Source organism: Juglans regia, chromosome 12 (assembly GCF_001411555.2).
Source record: "Juglans regia cultivar Chandler chromosome 12, Walnut 2.0, whole genome shotgun sequence".
NCBI classification, from domain to species: Eukaryota; Viridiplantae; Streptophyta; class Magnoliopsida; order Fagales; family Juglandaceae; genus Juglans; species Juglans regia.
In genome coordinates this window covers 23,809,740-23,832,447 of record NC_049912.1, presented here as the reverse complement: position 1 = coordinate 23,832,447, position 22,708 = coordinate 23,809,740, and the positions used below count along the sequence as shown (strand labels likewise).

Sequence of the window (22,708 nt, the reverse complement as noted above, 5' to 3'; positions counted from 1 at the left end):
TAATAATTAGCAATAAATGAATTATTGTGGGAGCAATCTCATTTGCGTTAATTGACAACTAGCTAGCTCAGAATTACAAGTGTTCGTCGACAACTAGGCGTTGATGGATATTTAACGACATTTGACGTACTGTGGAACGCGCATACACACTCACGAACACTCCACAATACAAACGAAGGCAGAACTCTGAGATCTGATCTCTCCCCCTGGCCCCCACTTTGTTTCCTGTTATAGAATCGGAGTAAGCACAGGGAGCTTCTATTGACCCAGATCTCCGCTTAGGATTCCAGGGGCTCTTTCACGTACCACAATCAGACCCACTTCGTCATTCGGTTCAAACCGAGTAAGCCTTTTGCCTTCTGTCCTTGTTTCTTGGCATTTGAGTTTCTGGGTTTTGGGTAGAATTTTCGTTTCGTGGCTGGATCTGATTGAATTGGCGTTACTGGGTGCGGTTTATTTTGTTGTTTTAATATCGAATGATTTGAATCTGTTGTTTCTTTGTGGTTTTTGTTGTGGTAAGTTGGTTGCTTATTCTTGTTTGAGAAAAGGGTGATTTTGATAAGTTAACGGAGCTTTCCAAATGGGAAGCGTGGTGTGGCATTGATCTTTGTCTCAGATCTGTGAGTTCCACTTCAATTCGTAGCTTAGAGAAAGGGTCATTTTTTTCATTGCTCGGATTTCAATTCACTGAAGGGACATGAAGATTGGGATAGATAGATTATATTGCTAAATCTTCGTTTTTATTTGCGTTCAATATCATATTTTCTTTTCTTCTAGGGTCCGTCAATCATTTTCCTTGCTTGGTTGTCAATTCACTGAATACAATCGTGGCTGGTTAACTTCAACTTGTTTTCGTGATTATTCTTGTTTGTAATTTTTCATCTGGCACTTTTCATCCGTAGATTTTGAATGGAAACACGCTTTGAAAATCTTGGGAGACAAATTTGCAACTTTCCATTGAACTACGTTGATAAAATACTTGATTTACAGTCTGTTTCGTACCGCAGTAATGTGAGGGTGCTTCTTCACACAGGACTTTTTAATAAATATTTATTTTATGTGTTTTCCTAACTAACGATATTTGACCATTGGTTTCCATAGTTATTTGATGTCCTTTTGAACTGGCCAGATTTGATATGGATTGTATTAGGTTTTTCAGATTTTCTCATCAACTTATGGTTGTTTGCTTTTAATTTTTACAGGTCTATTGATCAATCTCTATGATTCTTGACTGCTAAGTCTTCAGGGATCTCATTTGTGTGTGTGACAAAAGATGTCTTCATGAAATGAGATCTGTATAGTGATCTATTAATACATAAGTGGAAGTGAAAAGTTGGTGATTGAAGAGCTTGAAAACTAAATAAATGATGAGGGGAAGATCTGATGGAACACAAAAGAAGCGTTTAATCACTTCTTTGTGTGTTGTGGCAATCTTTCTTGGTTTTCTGTATGTATACTATGGATCCATTTTTGGCTCTACAAACCATGGTACATCTGCTCTAGAATATGGGAGCAGATCTTTGAGAAGACTTGGTTCATCGTATTTGGGTGGGGATGAAGATGCTGATAGCAAGCAAGATGAATCTTCAACAAGATTTGGCCTAGAAAATGGAGAGGATGTCATCACACCAAAGAGTCTCCCAGTAAGTTCTTTCGGAATATACTTAGTGTTCGGCCCATCTGTTCCATCTGTTCAGTTTAATTGTTTTCTTAATGCATCCATTGAGTCCATTTGTCTACTGATTTTTGAAGGTTTGTGATGATCGACATTCAGAACTAATTCCCTGCCTAGACAGACACCTCATATACCAAATGAGGTTGAAGCTGGACTTATCTTTAATGGAGCACTATGAGAGACATTGCCCTCTTCCAGAAAGGCGGTACAACTGCTTGATTCCTCCTCCACGAGGATACAAGGTGGGGGAGATGTTAAGTTTGAGCGAGATAACGATGTGGAATATTTGTTATTTTCAAGAGTTTTGCATCCTCATCTGTTCTACTAAATATTTGTTGTTCTGTTGCTGGTTTGGTGTTTCAGGTCCCAATCAAGTGGCCAGAAAGCAGAGATCAAGTATGGAAAGCAAACATACCTCATACTCACCTTGCACATGAGAAGTCTGACCAGAACTGGATGGTTGTGAAAGGTGAAAAGATTGTATTTCCGGGTGGAGGTACTCATTTTCACTATGGAGCAGATAAGTATATTGCTTCAATTGCAAATGTAAGATGATTGCTGGCCTTTACTGAATACCTTTTGCTAAGTACTTTTTCGAGTTAGTAGGCCATATAGAATTTTGCATACTTCCTGTGCTCTGCATTGCCCTATGGCGCATTTTCTATTTTATTCAGATCTTGTTGTTTCTCTTATTTATTTTTTAGTAAATATATTTGTACTTCATGGATGAAGAAATAATCTTATATGTGGCTTAATTTTGCAGATGCTAAACTTTTCACACAATAATATAAACAATGAAGGAAGATTAAGAACAGTTCTTGATGTTGGCTGTGGTGTTGCGAGTTTTGGAGCTTATCTCCTCTCATCTGATGTTATAACGATGTCCTTAGCACCGAATGATGTGCATCAAAACCAAATTCAGTTCGCCCTAGAAAGAGGAATTCCTGCATATCTTGGTGTTCTAGGAACCAAGAGGCTCCCTTACCCTAGCAGATCTTTTGAACTTGCTCACTGTTCTCGTTGTAGGATTGATTGGCTTCAAAGAGATGGAATTCTTCTTCTTGAGCTAGATAGATTACTCAGACCAGGCGGCTATTTTGCCTACTCATCTCCCGAGGCATATGCTCAGGATGAAGAGGATCTCAGAATATGGAGAGAGATGAGTGCCCTTGTGGAACGTATGTGTTGGACAATAGCTTCAAAGAGGAACCAAACTGTTATTTGGCAAAAGCCTCTGACAAATGACTGTTATATGGAAAGAAAACCTGGTACCCTCCCTCCTCTCTGCCAGTCTGGTGATAATCCAGATAAAGTTTGGGGTGTGTCAATGGAAGCATGCATCACACCATACTCTGATCGTGAGTGTCTTCTCCTATTTTCTTTAGTATAATTACTTGTTTTCTTCGCTGTTATAAATTGTTAACGGAAGGTTAATATTTTTTGAGTTGCTAAACAAAACTTGTTCTTGCCTTTATGAATTATGATGCCTATGTACCACTAATTTAAAAAGTTTGTTTAAGTTTTCTTTGACTTTGGATCTATTTAGTCAAAGCTTTAAAGTACCTTCACCGCTATTTATGTCATAAGCAATAAAAACAAACACTAGGTTTTGTTTGTTTTGGCATAAAATATATTCTGGAAAATGTTTTTTGTGCTTTCCTGTGTTTGGTGCTACTAAAAATTATTAGCGAAAAAAAGTATTTCATAGTCAACTGAAAATTAGCCAAAGAAACAGAAAATGACGTGCTTTGATGAAGTGCAAGCTATTTTTTAGACAGCCTACGCTCCCTCCCCTCCACCTGCAGACCATCAAGCTGCAGTGACGTACCAAATAAAGAAACTTGTTATTTTATATTAGAAGATAAAATCTTGATGAGGACTGCATTTTGATAGGATACTGCTAAAATTTTGCTTGGTCTTATCAGATGATCATATGGTTAAGGGCAGTGGATTGGCTCCTTGGCCATCTAGGCTGATTGCTCCTCCTCCTCGACTTGCTGATTTTGGCTATTCAAATGACATGTTTGAAAAGGACACGGTAATAATTGGCAGCACTCGATCTACTTTTTTTCGTTATTAGCTATTCAGTTGCTTAGTTGGCTTATGTGTTGCTGGTAAGTGGTGTAGGAAGTTTGGAAGGAGAGGCTTGTGAGCTATTGGAATCTCTTGAGCCCAAAGATTTCATCAAACACACTGAGGAATGTGATGGACATGAAGACAAACATGGGTTCGTTTGCAGCTGCTCTGAAGGACAAGGATGTTTGGGTCATGAATGTTGTCCCTGAAGATGAACCAAACACGCTTAAGCTGATATACGACAGAGGCCTCATAGGCACTGTTCATGACTGGTATGAATATTGATTTCTGAAATATAATCTTGTGATTTAACGTTTAGTTTGGAATACCTTGTTCTGTCTTATGGTGGACTGTTATTTATGGAAATAATTACACCCAGATAAGTTACAGTAATTGGTAATTGACTTCTATCATATGAATGGTACTTATCTTCAAAAAAAAAAAAGGTAATTGACTTCAAGTTTATCTGCTCTGTTTACACAAGTTTCTAAACTGCTAGGTGGAGATATGGCTGATATGTTTTGCATTTTCTATCGTTTTACATTCTAGAAGTCAAGGTCCATAGATTCTTGGAGAAGTTGTCGGTGGTTGATTTTAACTTGTGATGAAATCTATTTCGACAGGTGCCAAGCATTTTCAACATACCCTCGAACATATGATCTACTCCATGCTTGGACTGTCTTTTCTGACATTGAGAAGAAAGATTGCAGTCCTGAAGATTTGCTGATTGAGATGGATCGGATACTTCGGCCTACTGGTTTCATAATCATCCGTGACAAGCTAGCAGTGATAAATTTCATAAAGAAGTATTTAGTGCCGTTGCACTGGGAAGCAGTGGCGACATCTGATTCCAGTTCAGATTCAGACCAGGATGGAGACGACATTGTGTTTGTTATTCAGAAGAAAATGTGGCTGACAAGCGAAAGCCTGAGGGATTCGGAATAGGACGATGGCTGCTACAAGGGATTACAACATGTCCCAAGTATTTATTCAGAAAACAATTATATTTTGTAGCATTGAATGATTTTTACTATATTGTTTTTTATTTCCTTTTTCTACAATGAGTTAGTCGATAAGCCATAGACTACAAGTATCTATAGACTATTTCTTCATCTTTTTCTTTTCTTTTTGAAATCTGGGCAATTGTGTAAACTATTTCAGCAATTGATCAATAACTAAAACAAATATGTGCTTCTGAAGTATTTAGAATTGTTCATGTTATTAATCTCATATTTTGCTGCTTGCCCAATTTAAATACATATCTTGTCTTTCTGTTTTTTTTAGTTTCCATGTAATGCAGTCGAGATGTTATTGATTCCTTCTCTTTTAAGTGGATTTTCATCAAAATGAGGATGTTGATTTAAACTTTGATGGAATATCTGAGGAAATATCGTCGCAACTGTCCGATTGGTCCAATTTGGGAAAATATATTTCCCAACTGCAAATAAAATTCTCGGACCTATTTATGCAAGTACTTCTCCCTTTTTCTCACGAGACATGCATCTACATCTTTCCTTCACCGTATGGTATCTAGTTTCTGCATTTTGTTAGAATTATGCCTAGTGGATACAGAGGATTAGGCACAGAGGTGAGATTAAACACTTATCTCATCTCATTTCGGTCCAGTTTGGATGATGAGATGAAATAATTTTAGATTAAAGTTGAAAGTTGAATAAAATATTATTATTATTTTAGAATTTGAAAAAGTTAAATTGTTTATATTTTATGTAAAAATTTGATAAAGTTATAATGATGAGATGAAACCGTTTCTGTATCCAAATTAGGCTTTTATCTAATTTTAACTAATAATCTTATTACTATTCATAAACTATCTCAATCTATCTTATCTCATTTTACTATGTAAACGTGCCCTACAACTCTCTTGTTTAAAGTGCTAGCAACGTGTGTGATCCGACTTGGTTATGATTATGTTGTTAAGAATATAATACAAATAACACTCTTTTAAAAAAGTGCCCAAGCGCCACACATACATTTTGAAAAAATGAGTAAACATGAGAGATTCACATGAAAAAAAATAATTTTTTAATAGAAGACTCTACTTTTTTTCAAAACAAATACGCAGTATTTGCACAATCCATAATTATTTCTAGTATTACTTCTATTAGAACAATTATTGAGTAATCCCATATAACAAACAAGTCTCATTTTATTTTAGAAAGGAAAATTATTAAAACTTAATGATTGTTACGTAAACAGATTCAATGTTGAACACGAGTGTCAAATCATCCAAACTCCAGAACTACCTAATAATATTCCAAACATCATTTCACATTTGTTTCAAGAGTTTAAGTGGATGGAAATATATAAATTTAATTATTTATATTATATTCTTGACATTCTCGCTCTTACGTGTAGATTCAATACGTTTAATTAAGTGGAATAGATTACATAGTCCTAATTCAAACAACAGTCATACAACACTATTGTAAATTGGAATTAGTAGCTTGTCAATAGCCCGAGAAGTGCCAAAACTAGACTTGGAAAGGTCGTCTTAGAGTTGAAAATCATGGTGGCATGCATTCCTCAATTACTTGTCATAGACTCTATCCGTAATGACAAGTGATTGAGGAATGCATGCTACCATGATTTTCAAAACAATGACATAGAGGAATGCATAGAGGTTAAGCTTGTCGAAGCCTTTGTAAAATCTATCCGTAACAAAAGGTTAATGGTCGTCATAAAAACGTAAAAAGGGCAACATGCCTTGCCGCAACAAAACCGAAAAGCCGCTACAACTATCTTTCAGGGCGACTTCTTTTTAACTTCTTGTTTAATAAAGTTAACAGCCAAATCTCTCGGGATTCCACCAACTAAAGTAATGGACACCGAAGTCTTCCAGATGTCTTTATAGAGCTCTAGATTCTTGAGAGCACTTTCTTTAATTTATGGATGATTTAAATTTCCTCGTGAATTAATTCAGACTTTCTTTTATGCATCCTTTTCATAATTTTAACAAATTATTGCCATTAACCAATTAATTTACCCTTTCTAGTACTTAGAAAACCTTCATGTTTTCATTAATAATATATAATAAAAGAATCTTGCTATACAGAAGTCTCTCACTCTGCACATCATTTAAAAATATATAATTTTACTCTTTTGCCTTCATATTTTATGAATATGTAAGACAAAAGAATAAAATTACATGTTTTTAAGTATTGTGCAGGAATGTAGAACTTATGTCTAGAATCATTCATTTTAGAACAAGGAACTTCTTCGAAAAATACCGCAAGTCTTACATTATATGGATGCTTAAAAGTAAGAAAGAAAAAGGGGGGGAAGGAGTGAAACTCAGATAAATACAAGTACTTCCAAACATATTCTGAAACCAAAACCACTCCATGGCAAACTCAGATTCTCATCTCGTCTTCAATAATGTACGTGAGACGAGACAATGACAGTGGCCCATGCATGGGACCCAAGGTTTTTCGTTTTGTTTTGTTATTTTCGTCTCGCTACTTTGTTCTGTTTTGTAACCCAGCTGTTAGGATTTGCTAGCTAGTTGTTGTCCAGCATATGCATGCATGCATGATACAGCTGTTTAAGAAGTACTGAACTTGAAATTATCTTCTTCTATCTGATCTTAAACATGACCAATCTTAATTGTCAAAAAGGGCATTTCTTCCTTTCCATAAAGCACAAGTTACAAAATGGCCTCTTTTCTCTCTGTTAATTAAGTTCCTCGTGCGTTGGTTCCTTAACATCCACACACATCCGCCTCTGCTGCCGACATCTATGATGCTGTTGGCCTTCTTTTCCTTCAGTGGGACATGCATTTGAGCCGTCTGCTGGCAACACGAAAACAGATATCCTATACTTTTTCTTTGTTCTTCTTTGCTTGTTTTCTTGTGCAAAAATAAACTGATTTCTCCCTGAAGAACATGTGTATGTCGTCTTTTTGTCCTTCGTGATCAGTTTCACGTATAATAAGGAATGCCACGTTATAGATGCCTGGCCATGAAGTACTCTAGCCACATGGTACTGAAGTTTTTTTACGTTATAATTAAGTGCATTCCACGTCCTAATACCAAACAGAGGGTACTGCACGCACTTTTTCATACTTTATATGTATATACTATATTCCATCGATCAAAGGTATAAATAGAAAGGTCTACGGTAAAAGCTCTCTCTCTCTCTCTCTCCCCTTTGCTTAACTATGATGTGTTTATCAGTAAGCAGGAAAACAAGAGCAAACTAGAAAGGGTTCAGATCAACTAGTGAACAGAATCTTTTGAACGCATCGATCTTGTCATTTTTTATCTTATTTCATTTGTTGAGAAATTCAGATTTCATTGCTATGTGCATAATTTTTTTTCTCCATTCATGGATGATCATCTAATAGAAGTTTGGACAAGGTTAATCCGTGATAGTCCTAGCTATGTGGTGAACAACTTAACATGAACATCTTTGTTGAATACTGTGGAGTCTGTTCCACACCGCTCGAGCGGAGTCTCTAGCCGCTCAAGTGGAGGCAAGTCAGAGAGTTTGCTCAAAATAGCTCGAAAGTGAGTTCGAGCAGATGCAAGTCAGAGAGTTCGTTCGACACCACTTGACATACCGCTCGAGCAGAGGTAAGTCAGAGAGTTGCTCGAAGAGCCGCTCAACACATGGCTCAAGCAATTGCGAAAAACAGGTTCCCTTGATGCGGGCTCGACACGCCGTTTGAGTAAACATCGCTATTACTAAATTTATTAGGGTTTCCGCCACTTGGAGTATATATACTCATTATTTTGACTTGTGGCATATGTGTGTGTGAACAGTAGACGCCCCAAAGTGTATTGTGATTGCTCAACTAATAAAAATCATCTACAACTCCTATGAACATAAGTAATTTGCCGAACCACATAAATCTTATGTCGTGTGTGATTGTTTGATTGTCTCTTTCGTGTTTACTTTTACTTTATTGTCATCTTTTTTCATAACACATCTTAACTTCTTAATTAGGAGATCGAGATTAACTATTTAAGCCATTTTCTTTTTCTCACCAACGACGTTGGCGTATCCCACCCGAATTTAGATCTCTAAAATTCAATAAAAAAAACTCTAAAGAATCTCTATCAATCCCATTTGCATATCCAAGTGCAAATATTGCAAGGCTTATTCGAGTACTCATCCTCACAGAATTAAGGACCATATTTATAAAAAAGTAACCCTAATACATATCGCAGTGACCACTGAGGAGAAACTTAGGTTTTGTTTGGATTAAAAAATACTCTCAACTCATCTCATCTAATTATGTGATAATTATTATCATTACAACTTTTCAAAACTTTCAAACAAAATATAATAAACAATTTCACTTTTTCAAATTTCAAAATAAAAATCATATTAAAAAATTTTATTCTAACAAAATTTTATTCAATTTTAACTTTTATCTCATCTCATCTTAACTCAACTCACTATTCAAATCAATCCCCTTAACTATATATGGGGCTGGACTGAAGTGAAACAACTTGATGCTTGGTTATTTATGGCATCAGTTGATCAAGAAGGAAATGGTTGCCTAAATCATCCACCGGAACATTCTAATAAATAATAATTTTTTTTACATTTTTTTAAAATGAGATCTACTTTTTACAAATGTTTGCACAAGACTTATATATTTGTAATTTGTACTAATCATTTTTCTCTATAATATATATACACACATGCATCAAAATATCTATTTTCATTTCTCTATGGAGAGTACTGATCCGTAACGGGATTGGTAGCTAATAAATGGAACGCATGTGGTTTTGAAAGGGGAAAGTGAAACGCGTTGAATGCATGCATGTAGCTAAATATTGGCTAAATCAAAATCGCATTTTTTTGAAGAATAATTTCGTGATAATCATGTATGCATGCATGCATGCATCTAATTGCGGGATAATGTGTGTGTATATATTTTTCCATAAACTAAAAAAGTGTAGGTCATAATTCAGACTAATATTTTATTTTAAGAGAATATAGTGTTATTTGTGGGCATAAACTCAGTCGTTGACATTGACAATGTGATCAGTAGATAATAATATTATTGGAGTTCCCTATTTTTAAGATGGCTACATTAGTGGAATTCTATCAAACTATGAAAATTAAACCAAGAAAAGTCAAAATAATAAAAAAGGGAATGAACTTACGTTGTTGACCTTGATTATTAGCTTTAATTAAAGCTAATAGATAGACACGTCAACTAGCATAAATAGAAAAATGAATGATAAGAATATTATAATTTCTTGACATGAACTAGGGGTGGTAATATGTGATATAATCTGTAAACTTTATACGAATATGATACGGAATTAGCGAATATGAGTTTGATATTAACAAATTTAGATCAAAATGAATTAATTCGTTAAGAGACGATTTATAAACGGGTCAATCTGCTTAACACAAAATTAATCCGTTTTGACTTGTTTTGAATTTATTTCAAAATTAAAACTTTATTATTGTTAAATTGTAATATTAATAGTATTTTTCAGTATTCTTATGTTTTAATTGTTGGGATTGTAACTTTAGACATATGCTCATAGTTGTTATTGTATAGTTTGTAATATTTGTTTTATTATATTTTAAAATTTTAAAAATATTGATGTATATTTTTTAAGATATCGTGGTTATTAATAAATATATATTTTAACTTTTATTTGAAATTATGTTAATCAGGTCAAATGAGTTATATGTTTTAATTCAATTCATTTATATGAAATAAAAGAGTTTAGAAATAAAAGAGTTTAAATAACTCGCATCGTGTTAACATATTTCTAATTAATTATTAAACGGGTCAAAATGGATGACCAGACACGATCCGTTATCTAAATAAATTAAGTTAAGATTTGGAAGTTTGATACATTTAGCTAAATATGTTGAATTCAGGTTGACATATATAATCGAAAATTCATTAGTACTTGACACGATACAAACACGACTCAAAAACATAATTTGTCATCCCTAAATTATGAACAGATTTACGTCTATAAGAGGAGAGAGATAAATTATAATATTTATTATTATTTGTATAAATATTTCAGATAATATTAAATAAACAAAAAATATTAGAGATGCTACGAACCGGATGTGGTGTAAAGATAGAATTTACACCATCTAATAACCGAACGACACGTCACCATTCTTTCTGAAGCTTTTTGTTTTCTCTCTCTCTCCTCAACAAATATACTACATTTGAGCATTCACAATGCTCATATAAAATATAATTTTATTAAAACATGGAACCCAGAAAGCTACAGAATGCTACAGCAAAGCCTTCAGAACCCGCTAGTGCAACTAGTGGCATCCCTGCTGCATGCTAGTGCATACAATCCACTGTTGAGAACATATTCCATAATTTTGAAGTGCCCTAACATCCACTGCTTCACTTCTTCAAACCAACGACCAGTTCAAACTAATTATATAAAGAGATATTACAAATATTGAAAAATATAAAAATATTATAAATTTATTGATAGTTAAAATAAATATTTGAAATGAATAAAAATTATTAAAAAAAAATAAAAAAAAATAGATAAACGATAAACTGATATATGATCAATTATAAAAATTAATAAAAATAAGTTTTGATAATATATTTTGAATGATAGGATAAATGAATAATGTAAGGACTCGATTCTGGAATCATTCTCAAACCGTGTGAATGAGAAAGAAGAATCTGGGTCTGTAACCAATGATTCGAAGAACAAAATGAAGAAACTGGATAATGCGGCCATGGATGAAGTGGGTTTTGGTTTTGTGCGAACTGGTGGGTTTTAAAGATTTGTGGGGGTGGACCCATTTGCATAATTATTTGTTTATGGCTGCGTAGACTGCGATGGATCGAGGGGAGGGAGACTGAGGGGTGCAGCGAGAGAGAGAGAGAGACGGGATTGTATGGGAAAATCACTTGGGACAGGTTTTATTGTAACGGCGGAACCTTGGGCCAACTTTCCTAAAGCGTGAGATATTCATGTTAAATGAAAACAATATTAAAACATCGTAAATAATGAATATATATAAAATTAAATTTTGATAATTTGTTATAAAAATAAATTTAAAAATCAAAAGTTAATGTCTTTTTAAAGTTTTTGACGATAATATTTTATAGAATAATATTCATCTATTATTTTTTTTTAATAAAATATGTAGAAATTATTTTCTTCATAGAAATTATCAAAGAATCTTTTAGAATATCATATTTCATTCTAGTATCTAAGTTAGTTTATTAAGTTTCATGTAAAATCTAAATATTTTTCGTATTATATTAAGCATAAAATGTTACAATTAACACCTTAAATAAAATTTTGCTTACTCAATGAAGTCTATAAGATAAAACCTCTCAATTATTCTTCATATAAATCATCAATTTTAAATAATTTTTCTTATATTTTCACTTTGAATTCTATATTAAGAAACCTAAACTTAATTTGGGATGCATGCTAATAGTTTATTATTTCTCTTAAACTTAATTTTAATTTAATTTTTATAGGACCACATCCTTAAAATTAGATAATATATAGAAATTATATAAAATTCAAAGGCTATGGGAAAAAAATTGGAAGGGCAATCCTATGTATATTGAAATTTTAAAAACTTTTAGAGAGCATATAGAAATTATAATTTTTTTGGAGGTGCCAATTTCTATATACATAGAATTGTGTATAAAATTTAGGGACTATTTTGAATTTTTTAAAAATTTTACTGATTGTAATATTCTTAGAATGATGAGGGTTTAAATTCTCTCTTTTTATCACATTCGGTTTGAAGTTATTCTCTAAATACTAATAGTTACTTTATATATCTCTTTTTGTACTTGAAGTCTTATGTCCAAACTTTGAGAGCATCTTTTTCATATTCACATATTTTTCATTGGAGTCACGTGTGCGGAGATAAATTAACAACTTACTGTTATTCTTATAATACTTAGGAAAATAATATTATGCCGCCTAAGTTTGTTTTCTTAATTTGACCGTTCATGTATTTTATTTTATTTTATTTATTTAATGATTAAGGAAGTGACTTTTAACGTATTGATTTTTTTTAAAAAAAATTACAAATGTTTAAAAAATATTTAAAAGAAAAAGCAAAAAAGAAGAAGTGCAATTTATATTAGAGGGCACACCAAGTGGGCAAACTTGGATGGAATAGTAGCACTACTCTTTTAAGGAATCCATATCCTTCTATCAAATAACAATAAGATCTATTTTAAATGTTGATATGAGATGAAAATTTTATAAATAATAATAAAATAATTTGTGAACAATATTGAAATAACTTCATTGGCACCTGTAAATATGATCACTAAGATGTTGTTTGGGAATAGAGCTTTCATCTTACCTCATAACTTTTCATAATTTTCTTTTCAAACATTACTAAAATACAAATACTTTTCAATTTCAAATCTTTAACTATTTAATTTAATCATCACCTAATCATTACAACCGAAATTTTTTAAATATCAAAACATAAATTATATTTAAAAATATATTTAACAATATTTTAATTTTATAATATTTTTATTTAATTTTTTCTCTCTCATTTTTTAATATCCAATAAAATATCATAATTCATACTTTTTTTATTATTATTCACAAATCATTTTATTATTTTTTATAAAATTTTCATTTCATCTCATTCCTCAAGCTTCTCCTAAGTTTCACTGGTCACCACAAATAAATAAAAAAAAAAAAAAGTTTCTCTGGTTTATACTTCTTGACCGACATTAAATTTCGTATATATACCATTGTCACTTTGTTATCGCCACTTTGAATATCCGACCTCTGGTGGCAATCATAAAAACCGCCATTATAGATTGTTGTAGCGGCGGTTCTCGTGATGAATTGTGCTCTCTCCCACAGAGCATTTAAGAAAAAAGGGGAAAAGGGAAAATGACGTAAAGAAAAAAAGGGAACATTTGTTATTGGCTTCCTACATTTATTTTCATAGTTCTGCCATCTGTCATGGGGCATTAATTTATATATTTCCCACAATAACTTCTATACTATAGTATTGTCATGTTTTTAACATTTGGGCAACTCGAAGGGCGAGCGAGCTATTTATTATTTTCATTTTCACTTTTTCTATGCTAAAATAAAGAATTATTTTAAATTTCGTTAAGAGTATTTCAAATCATACGTTAGTAATATTGAATAATTTATAAATAATAATAAATTTTAAAAAATTTTATAATTTAATAAAAATTTTACTTATATAAATTTAATATTACATCTTTTATTTTTTTTGTTTAATTCATTAATTATTAAATATTATTTAAAAAATTAAAAAATAAACAATTCAAACTAGAATTTGAGCTTGGCTCGGCTCGACTCAAAAGTTTAACTAGTCGAGCTCAAATAAAAATTAAAAATAAAATCTAATTCAAATATTTTGAGTTGAACTGAATTCGATGAATAAAAAATGAGCTGTGCTCGACTAGATTACAACCCGATAAATGCGTCCTAAAAGGAAAGAAAAAAAAAAAAACAATAATTACTAAAGAAAAAAAAGGCACTAAAAAGAGAGGAAAACTCAAACTGCCAACAGCAGAGAAGCACATTAAATAAATAAATAAATAAAAGTCTTTCATAAAGCAAAAGAGCACAAAAAGTCTGAGCAGGGAACCGGGATCATCATCAACCCCATAGTGCTCCTCTTCACAATCACAGTTCCTTTGTCACCGTAATTCGCGGACTCTCCCGTTTCCGTCTCTCTTACTCTAGCGTTTCGCTTCGCGGCTCTGTTTTAGCTCCTTCAGCTCCCGTGGTACGCGCCCCCCCTCTCTCAGGAACCGTCTGATTCCGTTTCGTGTAAGCTAAAAGTATCTGCAATCTAGGGTTTTCGGAGATTCTCGTTCGGAATTGAGTTTGTTCGTTATTTAATTTGAGTTTTGTTACTTTGTAGCTCCGCTTGGTCACTGATAAAATGTGGGAAAATTAAAGGAAAACGAAACCTTGATAAGCCATCTAGGATGATGAATTAGACTAAGTTATCGGTGTTTGAGCATGTATCTTTTAATGATCTTATTTTACTTTGCTCTAGGCCAATAACTTCTTTGAATATATTTGTTCTTGTTTCTCGGAAGCAAACGGTGCATTCGCTGTATCTGTTCTAGAAACTAAGATCTTCAAGTTGGGGGCGCCTTTTTTCTTACAATTACTTGGAAATGGTATTATTCAGGAATCGAGTTCGGGTTTCATGCCGTAAGTGAAGTTTGTTCGTCAATTACAGAGCACATGCATCGGATACTTAGTGATCGATGCTGCATCGCCTTATAGGATGAAATGTTTACTCCATAATTGTTGGTGAGATGAGGTAATATCTGCACTTGAAAGTGTGGATTTACTAAGTGGGAGGATAACTTGAGTATAAAAGATGGAAAAGGCGAGGGGTTGGTTCAATAAATTTAGGTCGAAAGATAAGTCAAAGGCTTCTAAGAAGAATGAAGCTACAGGGAATGGGAAGGAAGTCTTGAAAGTGCCGACGAGTGAGGACGCTCCTTCAAATGTGACTAAGCAGAAGGTTGCGGCCGCAAAACAATATATAGAAGACCACTACAAGAAGCAGATGAAGAGCCTGCAGGAGAGGAAGGAGCGGTATGTTTTCAATGCTTCTTTTTTAATAATGCGCTGGTCATGTTGTAAACTGTGAGTCTACACTTTAAACTGGCCATGATAGTTTACTTTTTCTCACTTGTTAGAAAAAAAGATTAATATTACATTCTGGCGGATTGAAGATGTTTATTACTATGAGTACCTTCCCCTTTAGTTTCTATGGCTACCTTCATGGGTCACTGATAAGTAGTAAGGCTTTGCATGTAGTCCTTGCTGATTTGACTGCATGAACACCAGAAGGACCCAAATTGTTTAACTCCCCGGCTACATTTATACCGGGATGAGTATAGCTATTTATACAGCTCTTTGTTTATTCTCTATGATCAATTATTTCCACTAATGGTGTATTTTTTATTCAACAGAAATAATATTGCACCCTTTTCCAGAGCCATATACTGGCTTGTAAAAGTACCTAATTTTCTGGCTAATGATTTTATTTCATCAAAGAAGTTTTTGAAGCAAACTAGTTTTTAGAAACCTGAGTGATGATATTAAACTACTTATATTTGATTCAGACGCAATATACTTGAAAAGAAGTTGGCTGATGCTGAGGTCTCCGAGGAAGAGCAGAACAACTTGCTAAAGCATTTGGAGAAGAAGGAAACTGAATACATGCGCCTTCAAAGGCATAAGATGGGTGCTGATGATTTTGAGCCATTGACGATGATAGGGAAGGGTGCATTTGGAGAAGTATACTATTTTGCTTTGACCTATATATAATATATATATATATATATTAGTTCTAATTATTTGCATGTGATTTCTGTTTGTAATTATAGCACAATTTTATACATCTGTTCCCGCCAGTAGTTTAGAGGAAACAAGAAACCAAATTAGTATAATGCATTTAAATAGTATTTTGCTGCTAGTACAAATGACAGTGGCCAGTGAATTTTTTATTATGTTTTTCCAAATGTTTTACACCTATCTCATGCATCTCTCTCCCTCCCCCTCCCTCCCTCTCTCTCTCTCTCTCTCTCTCACACACACACACACACACATGGTGGGGTTATGTTCTGGAAGAAGGCTTGTAAGTAGGGATTCATAACTCCAACACCATAACGTTGGGGGAGAGTGAGATGAAAATTATGAACAGAAGAATCCAATAACTACAGCAACTGGCACATTTTTAATTTTATTATGCATAAATTTGTCACTTTTTTTTTTATTGGCACCGGGTGTCCGAGAACAAAGTCTAGATTAATCTCGGGGGTGCATAGGCCCTCTGCAAAGAGTTTTCCACAAGTGCACATCGGGTAATTCAAAAGAAAGTTCCTCCAATCTGATGGCCCCTAGAAATTGTTTGCACCCAAGAGGATTCAAACCTTAGACCTGGAGGGAGCATACCTCCAAGATCAAGGCCTTTACGACTTGAACCAACCCCTAGGGGTTATAAATTTGTCATTTGATTTATGTCAATTAAAATATTTCTGCATAGGGCTACTTTCTGCCCCAAAAGCTTAAATAACTCTTAATAGAAAAACTTTAGTACCTAAATTTTTTTTTTGGTTCACAATGTGGGTCACTTCTTTCTTCTGAAGAACTTCTGTTTAGGCAATGAATAAGTAGGATGTGCCATTGGATATAAAACGTACTTGAATTTTTTGAAAGTTGGAGTTTTTAGTTAATGATGTTCTTGACTTATTCTGGGCATGTAATTAACCTGTTCTGTGAAGTTCATCCACAATGTTCTTAGATCAATTGGTTGCCCGTTACTAATTTTCTTTTGTCGTGCAGGTTAGAATCTGCAGGGAGAAGGCAACTGGACATGTATATGCTATGAAGAAGCTTAAGAAATCAGAGATGCTTCGCAGAGGCCAAGTATATATTTAACTGAGCCCAAGAGAAAATTAGGTAAGTGTATTGTCATAATCGAATTTGCTAATTTGCAGTTGAATTTGTTCAGGTCGAACATGTGAAAGCTGAGAGGAATCTACTTGCCGAGGTTGATAGCAATTGCATCGTCAAGCTCTATTGTTCATTCCAAGATGAGGAGTATTTATATCTCATTATGGAATATCTACCCGGTGGAGATATGATGACTTTATTGATGCGCAAGGATACACTGACAGAAGATGAGGCCAGATTTTATGTTGCGGAAACAGTCCTAGCTATTGAGTCCATACATAAACATAATTACATTCATAGGTACTTTGACATTTGTCTACATTGTGTGATGGGAGGCTATCAAGATACTTTTTCCTTTGAAGTCTTGTTGTTTCATATGATGAATTCCATGTTCACGCATCGCAGAGATATAAAGCCAGATAACCTGCTCCTTGATAGAAATGGTCACATGAAATTATCAGATTTTGGATTATGTAAACCACTAGACTGCACTAATCTTCAAGAGAAGGATTTTTCTGCTGGAAACAACCTTAGTGGGGCTCTTCAGAGTGATGGGCGCCCTGTGGCGCCAAAACGCACACAACAGGAGCAACTTCAGCATTGGCAGAGGAACAGGAGGATGCTTGTAAGTTTCATGAGATCACATGTCTTCTTGATGCCATATGCCTAATTATGAGGATCAGTAAATTTTCTTATAAAAAAAAATTGTCTTCAAGATTCCTCTTCCTCATAGTTTGGAGGGTTCATTTTCATGTTTTTGCTATGCCATAGTTGTAAATCCCATCTATTGACCCAAAAAAGTTGAAAAATCCTATCTACAAAGAGGTTCCAAATTCAACATTTTCCCAGTGTAATTTGTTTTTGCATGTTCTTTTTTTTTTCCCCAGAATCTTATGGTAACATGCAGGGTTATGTTGTGAAAATATCAAAACATTTCACTATTTTTAATGTCGTAGGCTTATTCTACTGTTGGAACTCCTGATTATATTGCCCCAGAAGTTTTGCTGAAGAAAGGATATGGAATGGAATGTGATTGGTTGGTATTTTAACATTTTTTTCTAATCCGTATTTTATATGATATAAGCTAGTGAGATCCTGTTTTTACTTATCCAGGTGGTCTCTTGGCGCCATCATGTATGAAATGCTTGTAGGATATCCACCCTTTTACTCGGATGAACCTATGTCAACCTGTAGGAAGGTAACTTCAAGAATACCCGGTTCTTTACTTTTCTTGATATGATTTCTACATATGTCAAGCAGGGCATGCTTATCTTTATTTCCTTTTCCTTTTTTCTCATTACTCCTGTGACTCTCTTGGAGTTGGACCACAGTACCAAGTTCCAACAACTATAATAGGATGCACGTTCTTCAATCACAGAAGCATGGTGAAGTTTGCTAGAGAACGAAATATGGGTGTTAGCTTTAATTGAAAGTTATGAGATAGAAAAATGGAAAACAAGGCACTGGAGAGACTGAAAATACTTCCTTGATTTGTGTGTGGTACAGTTGTTGATGCTTTTCTTTCAATATGAATCCCTATTGTTATTTTTTTTTTTTGACAAGTTATTGTTAATTAACAATTTTAAATTTTTTTTGGAGGTTTCTTGCTCAATTTAATCTTTCTAGATAATATAGTATAATGGAATATTTTCTTATATTTAAGGATCTAGAGCGGAGTGTTCCTAAAGGGTTTATGCTGGAAATGTTGTATTAATTGCCAATTGAACTCAGCAAAATTTGTATCATTAGAGTATACTTGAGATTGTTCTCATGATCCTCTTTGTGTGTTAGGGTTCCCTTGCATGATCATAACTTTTTACCATTTTCTTTTTGTATATGCTGCAACTCTGGTGCAAACATATCATGTAATGCAGTGGCGCCCTTATAAAATTAATTTTTTATTTTTTCAAATGTGGCCATCTGTATGAAGGAGGCACTATAATGAATAAAAGTTAGTTGGAAGGGATTATTTTACCCTGCTTATTAATTTTTCATATTGTTTAGAAAGGTCTGGAAATAAATTTCTTGGTGCGTGTTTATAAATCAGCACGTTGGCATCTTCTCAGTTTAATTTGAAAGTTATGTGAATGGAATGGATCCAAATATGAACTGTCCTTGTTTAACACATTTACAGTAATATGCTCTATGCTTTTTTTCTATAAGAATTTTATTAATATGAATAGAAGACTAGGAGAAGCCCAAGTACAATCTTCTCTCTCTTTCCAAATTTTTGTTTTCCAATCAATACATACATCGACCCATTCGCTCTGGCATAAAAATATTAACTGACTTAGTTTAGATCTCTCTTTTTTACCTCAAGTTTGTGCCTCTTCTTGGTTAATCTAAACTTGCTTACTCATGGGGACTCGGATGCATTTTCCATTCTGCCTCTTGTTACCTCGTAGCTATGATGAGTTCTGATTACTGTGGAGTTTTTCTGCAAGCTCTTTTTTTTCTTTTTTTTTTTTTTTTGGGGGGGGGTTATGTGTGATTGTTTTTAGTTCCTTACCTTGTATTTCTTGTCTCTCTTATTTATGATGGAACATGGCTCATCTAAATTATGCAGATAGTTAATTGGAGAACTCATTTGAAATTTCCTGAAGAAGCAAAACTATCCCCAGAAGCGAAGGATCTTATTAGTAAAATGTTATGTAATGTTGACCATAGGCTTGGAACAAAAGGCGCCGATGAAATAAAGGTGTCTTGTGGTGTATTCTGTTCTATTGGTTTGCTTTTAAACATTGAAATTCTAATTAATGAATTTACTTGTTGGCTGGTTATTTTTAGGCTCATCCATGGTTCAAAGGCATTGACTGGGACAAATTGTATGGAGTCAAAGCTGCATTTATTCCTGAGGTCAATGATGAATTGGATACTCAAAACTTTGAGAAGTTTGAAGAGGTGAATTAGTTGTTTTTACCATTTCTGAGTGTGTGAAAATACACTGATCTGCATGTTTTTGAGGCATTTTGTTGCTAACCTTTATGTTCTTTCTCATGATTTATTGATAATGCTATAGGCTGACAAACAAATCCAAACTTCTTCAAAAGCTGGTCCATGGAGGAAGGTTAGTATATGCAGTTTGAATTGAAATGAGACTAAAGAGGTGCTATAGTTGTAATACCCTGGATGAAGTCTAGGAGGGTAGTGAATGAGATCCCACATTACTTGGAAGAGAGAAGTTCTTGCCTTTTATAATGATTCCAAGGGGCTTCAATTGTTACCAACTAGTCATTTTGGAGCAGAAGTCAATATGTGGCTTGGGTTTTCTTTGGTTATTTATGATAAAAGTGTCTTCACAGCTAGTCAGGGTCCATTTTATCCTCAACTTGGCTTGTATCTCATAATGTTGACCATTGTTTGGCAATAAAGTGCCATTTCCCACAGTTTGAGCAACTGATGTCACTCCATTGTTGATGGAACCACTGTTCTATTCACTTCTGTCATTCCAAAGTTTTCTTAATGTATTTGGTGCGACTCTGTTGTTCGGCATGGTCATAAATCATTTGGTGTCTTCCTCCTATTGGTCTGCAAACTGCAATTGTTTAGTATTCAATTATTCATAAATATGATGAGAGCTTCCCTTTTTGTTTGGTTAGTTGATTCTTCTTGAGGTCTCTTTAATCGATAGTATGTTAGCACTACGTATCTTATTGCTGTTTAAATTCTTTACTGAAAGGGTGGTATTTGTTTCCAATGTTCTTATTGCTGTTTTCTCCACTGCTGCAGATGCTGTCATCTAAGGATATCAACTTTGTTGGTTATACATACAAGAACTTTGACATTGTAAATGATGATCAATTGCCTGGGATTGGTACGTGCTTACTCTCTTAATGGATGCATACTTCTATATGTCCTATTGGTTTAGTTTCCTTATTTGTCATGGTTTCAACAGTTTCAAGAATTCTGTAGGCTTTCTTTCTTATTTCTAGGTTTATCCCTTTTTTTCGTTTTCATACTTTTTAATGTGTACCTAGCTGCTAATAAAAAATTGTTTACCTAGTTTGGGGGATTGATGGTTTTGGGGATCTGACCAAGGTTTTAATGTGCTGTGTGTTAATGTTTCAGGGTTGGAATTTATGCAACTGACCCAATGTAGTTAGGATTGGGTTATATGGCTGTATTGAGGTTATTAAATTGTACCGAGTTTCCTAACTAAATGTGGGGAAAGGGAGAGCGGATAATGAAAGTTCTTAACCTGCCTCTTCTACCATTGTATTCAAGCAATGGTTTACTTTTTTCAAACCTTTTTGCAAGACCATTTCTCAAGTGGTGGCCATATCCTTTGTGGACTGTGGCATAACTGGAGTTATTATTTATATACTTACCACGCCTGGTAGTGGTATGTCTTAAGCTGTACTAAATTGAAGTTTTAGAAATTTATACAATGATGTGCTCATTATAACATATAACGCATAGCTTGCAATTATGTTCAGGTTATAACTATTCTATCTGTTCACACCCTTTTATCGTTCATTTTTTGAAGTAAGAACATAACTTCATCTACTGAGATAAATGATGTGGAAATGATCTTTTATGTGAATGTTTTTTTGGGATTCATATGTACAGCTGAATTAAAGAAGAAGAGCACTAAAACTAAGAGGCCCTCCATCAAGTCCCTTTTTGGTAAGATTTTTTCAGCACCTCTTATCCTAAGTTTTTTTTTTCTTTTTCTATTTACGAGTATTTCTTTCATGATACTCACAAATCATAGAACTTTTAGATGTAGGGCCATATATATTACTTCAACTGGAAAGGGTACTAGGCCCCATGTTTCTTTAATTTCAGAGACTTTTTTATTCATACTTTTTTGTACGGCAATGAGAAGACAGGGAGTTTTTAAGGAGTATCTCGGTGAAGTTGCCTAACTTTTAAGCAAATTCACAATATCCCTTGCCTTTCCTCATCTACGATGTTGAAATTTGAACAGACAGTTCAAGTTGGTTTTATTTATGAGAGTGCAGTATTTTGGATTGGCTGGTAACGATGTGCCAGCTTATTTCAAGTTTTCAGATTAGTGCTTGGAGTAAAAAGCTGATGCAGTTCTGTTTTGTCTTATAAAATCGGTTCATCTATTACAGATGATGAGTCGGCCAAGGCTGCCAGTCAACCTGTTCATGGGAGTTTTCTCAACCTCTTGCCTCCCCAACTAGAAGTCCCTGAGAAAGAGAGACAATCCTAATGATCTACACGTATTTTTGTTATAACCTCAGATGGTCACGAAAGAGTGATTTGTTCTTCGGTGAATGTCTTTTCATCTTACTGCTTCCTGAATTTCATTGTTTTAGAGTGAACGTTTTTGGGGCGAAGGCCCGAAACGAGTTGTTTGGTCTCTGTAAAATAGCTTCTGGAAATATTTATTCTTTGAAAATATTCATTTTTCTTCCCTATGTAATGCAAAAAAAGAAAAAAAAACCCTTGTATGATACGAGCATGATTGTTTATGTAACCAACTTACCGTTAGTGTTGATGATAGTGTACTACTTATATACGAAAAAGAAGATTTTATTAA

The 22,708-nt window shown here is 33.9% G+C and overlaps 2 protein-coding genes across 4 annotated transcripts; both read left to right on the top strand.

Annotated features, from left to right (window-relative positions):
* The first annotated feature begins 47 nt into the window (after positions 1-47).
* Positions 48-4,967, top strand: LOC108981418 (probable methyltransferase PMT3). Its single transcript, XM_018952572.2, has 8 exons — positions 48-343; positions 1,203-1,643; positions 1,753-1,917; positions 2,039-2,221; positions 2,439-3,033; positions 3,601-3,713; positions 3,803-4,023; positions 4,375-4,967. Exons 2-8 carry the CDS (start codon positions 1,365-1,367, stop codon positions 4,694-4,696), a joined length of 1,878 nt encoding a protein of 625 aa, XP_018808117.1. The 5' UTR covers positions 48-343; positions 1,203-1,364; the 3' UTR covers positions 4,697-4,967.
* Positions 4,968-14,320: 9,353 nt separating this feature from the next.
* Positions 14,321-22,708, top strand: LOC108981432 (serine/threonine-protein kinase tricorner-like). 3 transcript variants are annotated; one of them, XM_018952601.2, is made up of 14 exons: positions 14,322-14,500; positions 14,915-15,330; positions 15,864-16,038; positions 17,086-17,169; positions 17,255-17,496; positions 17,602-17,821; positions 18,153-18,232; positions 18,310-18,394; positions 19,763-19,894; positions 19,984-20,097; positions 20,216-20,263; positions 20,926-21,010; positions 21,766-21,822; positions 22,278-22,708. In XM_018952601.2, the coding sequence occupies exons 2-14, from the start codon at positions 15,110-15,112 to the stop codon at positions 22,376-22,378; spliced, it is 1,644 nt and encodes a 547-aa protein (XP_018808146.1). In that variant the 5' UTR covers positions 14,322-14,500; positions 14,915-15,109; the 3' UTR covers positions 22,379-22,708. The 3 variants fall into 3 exon arrangements, with proteins under 3 accessions (XP_018808161.1, XP_018808146.1, XP_018808154.1); XM_018952609.2 differs by having other exon boundaries at positions 14,322-14,544; XM_018952616.2 differs by lacking the exons at positions 21,766-21,822; positions 22,278-22,708 and adding an exon at positions 21,265-21,720 and having other exon boundaries at positions 14,321-14,500.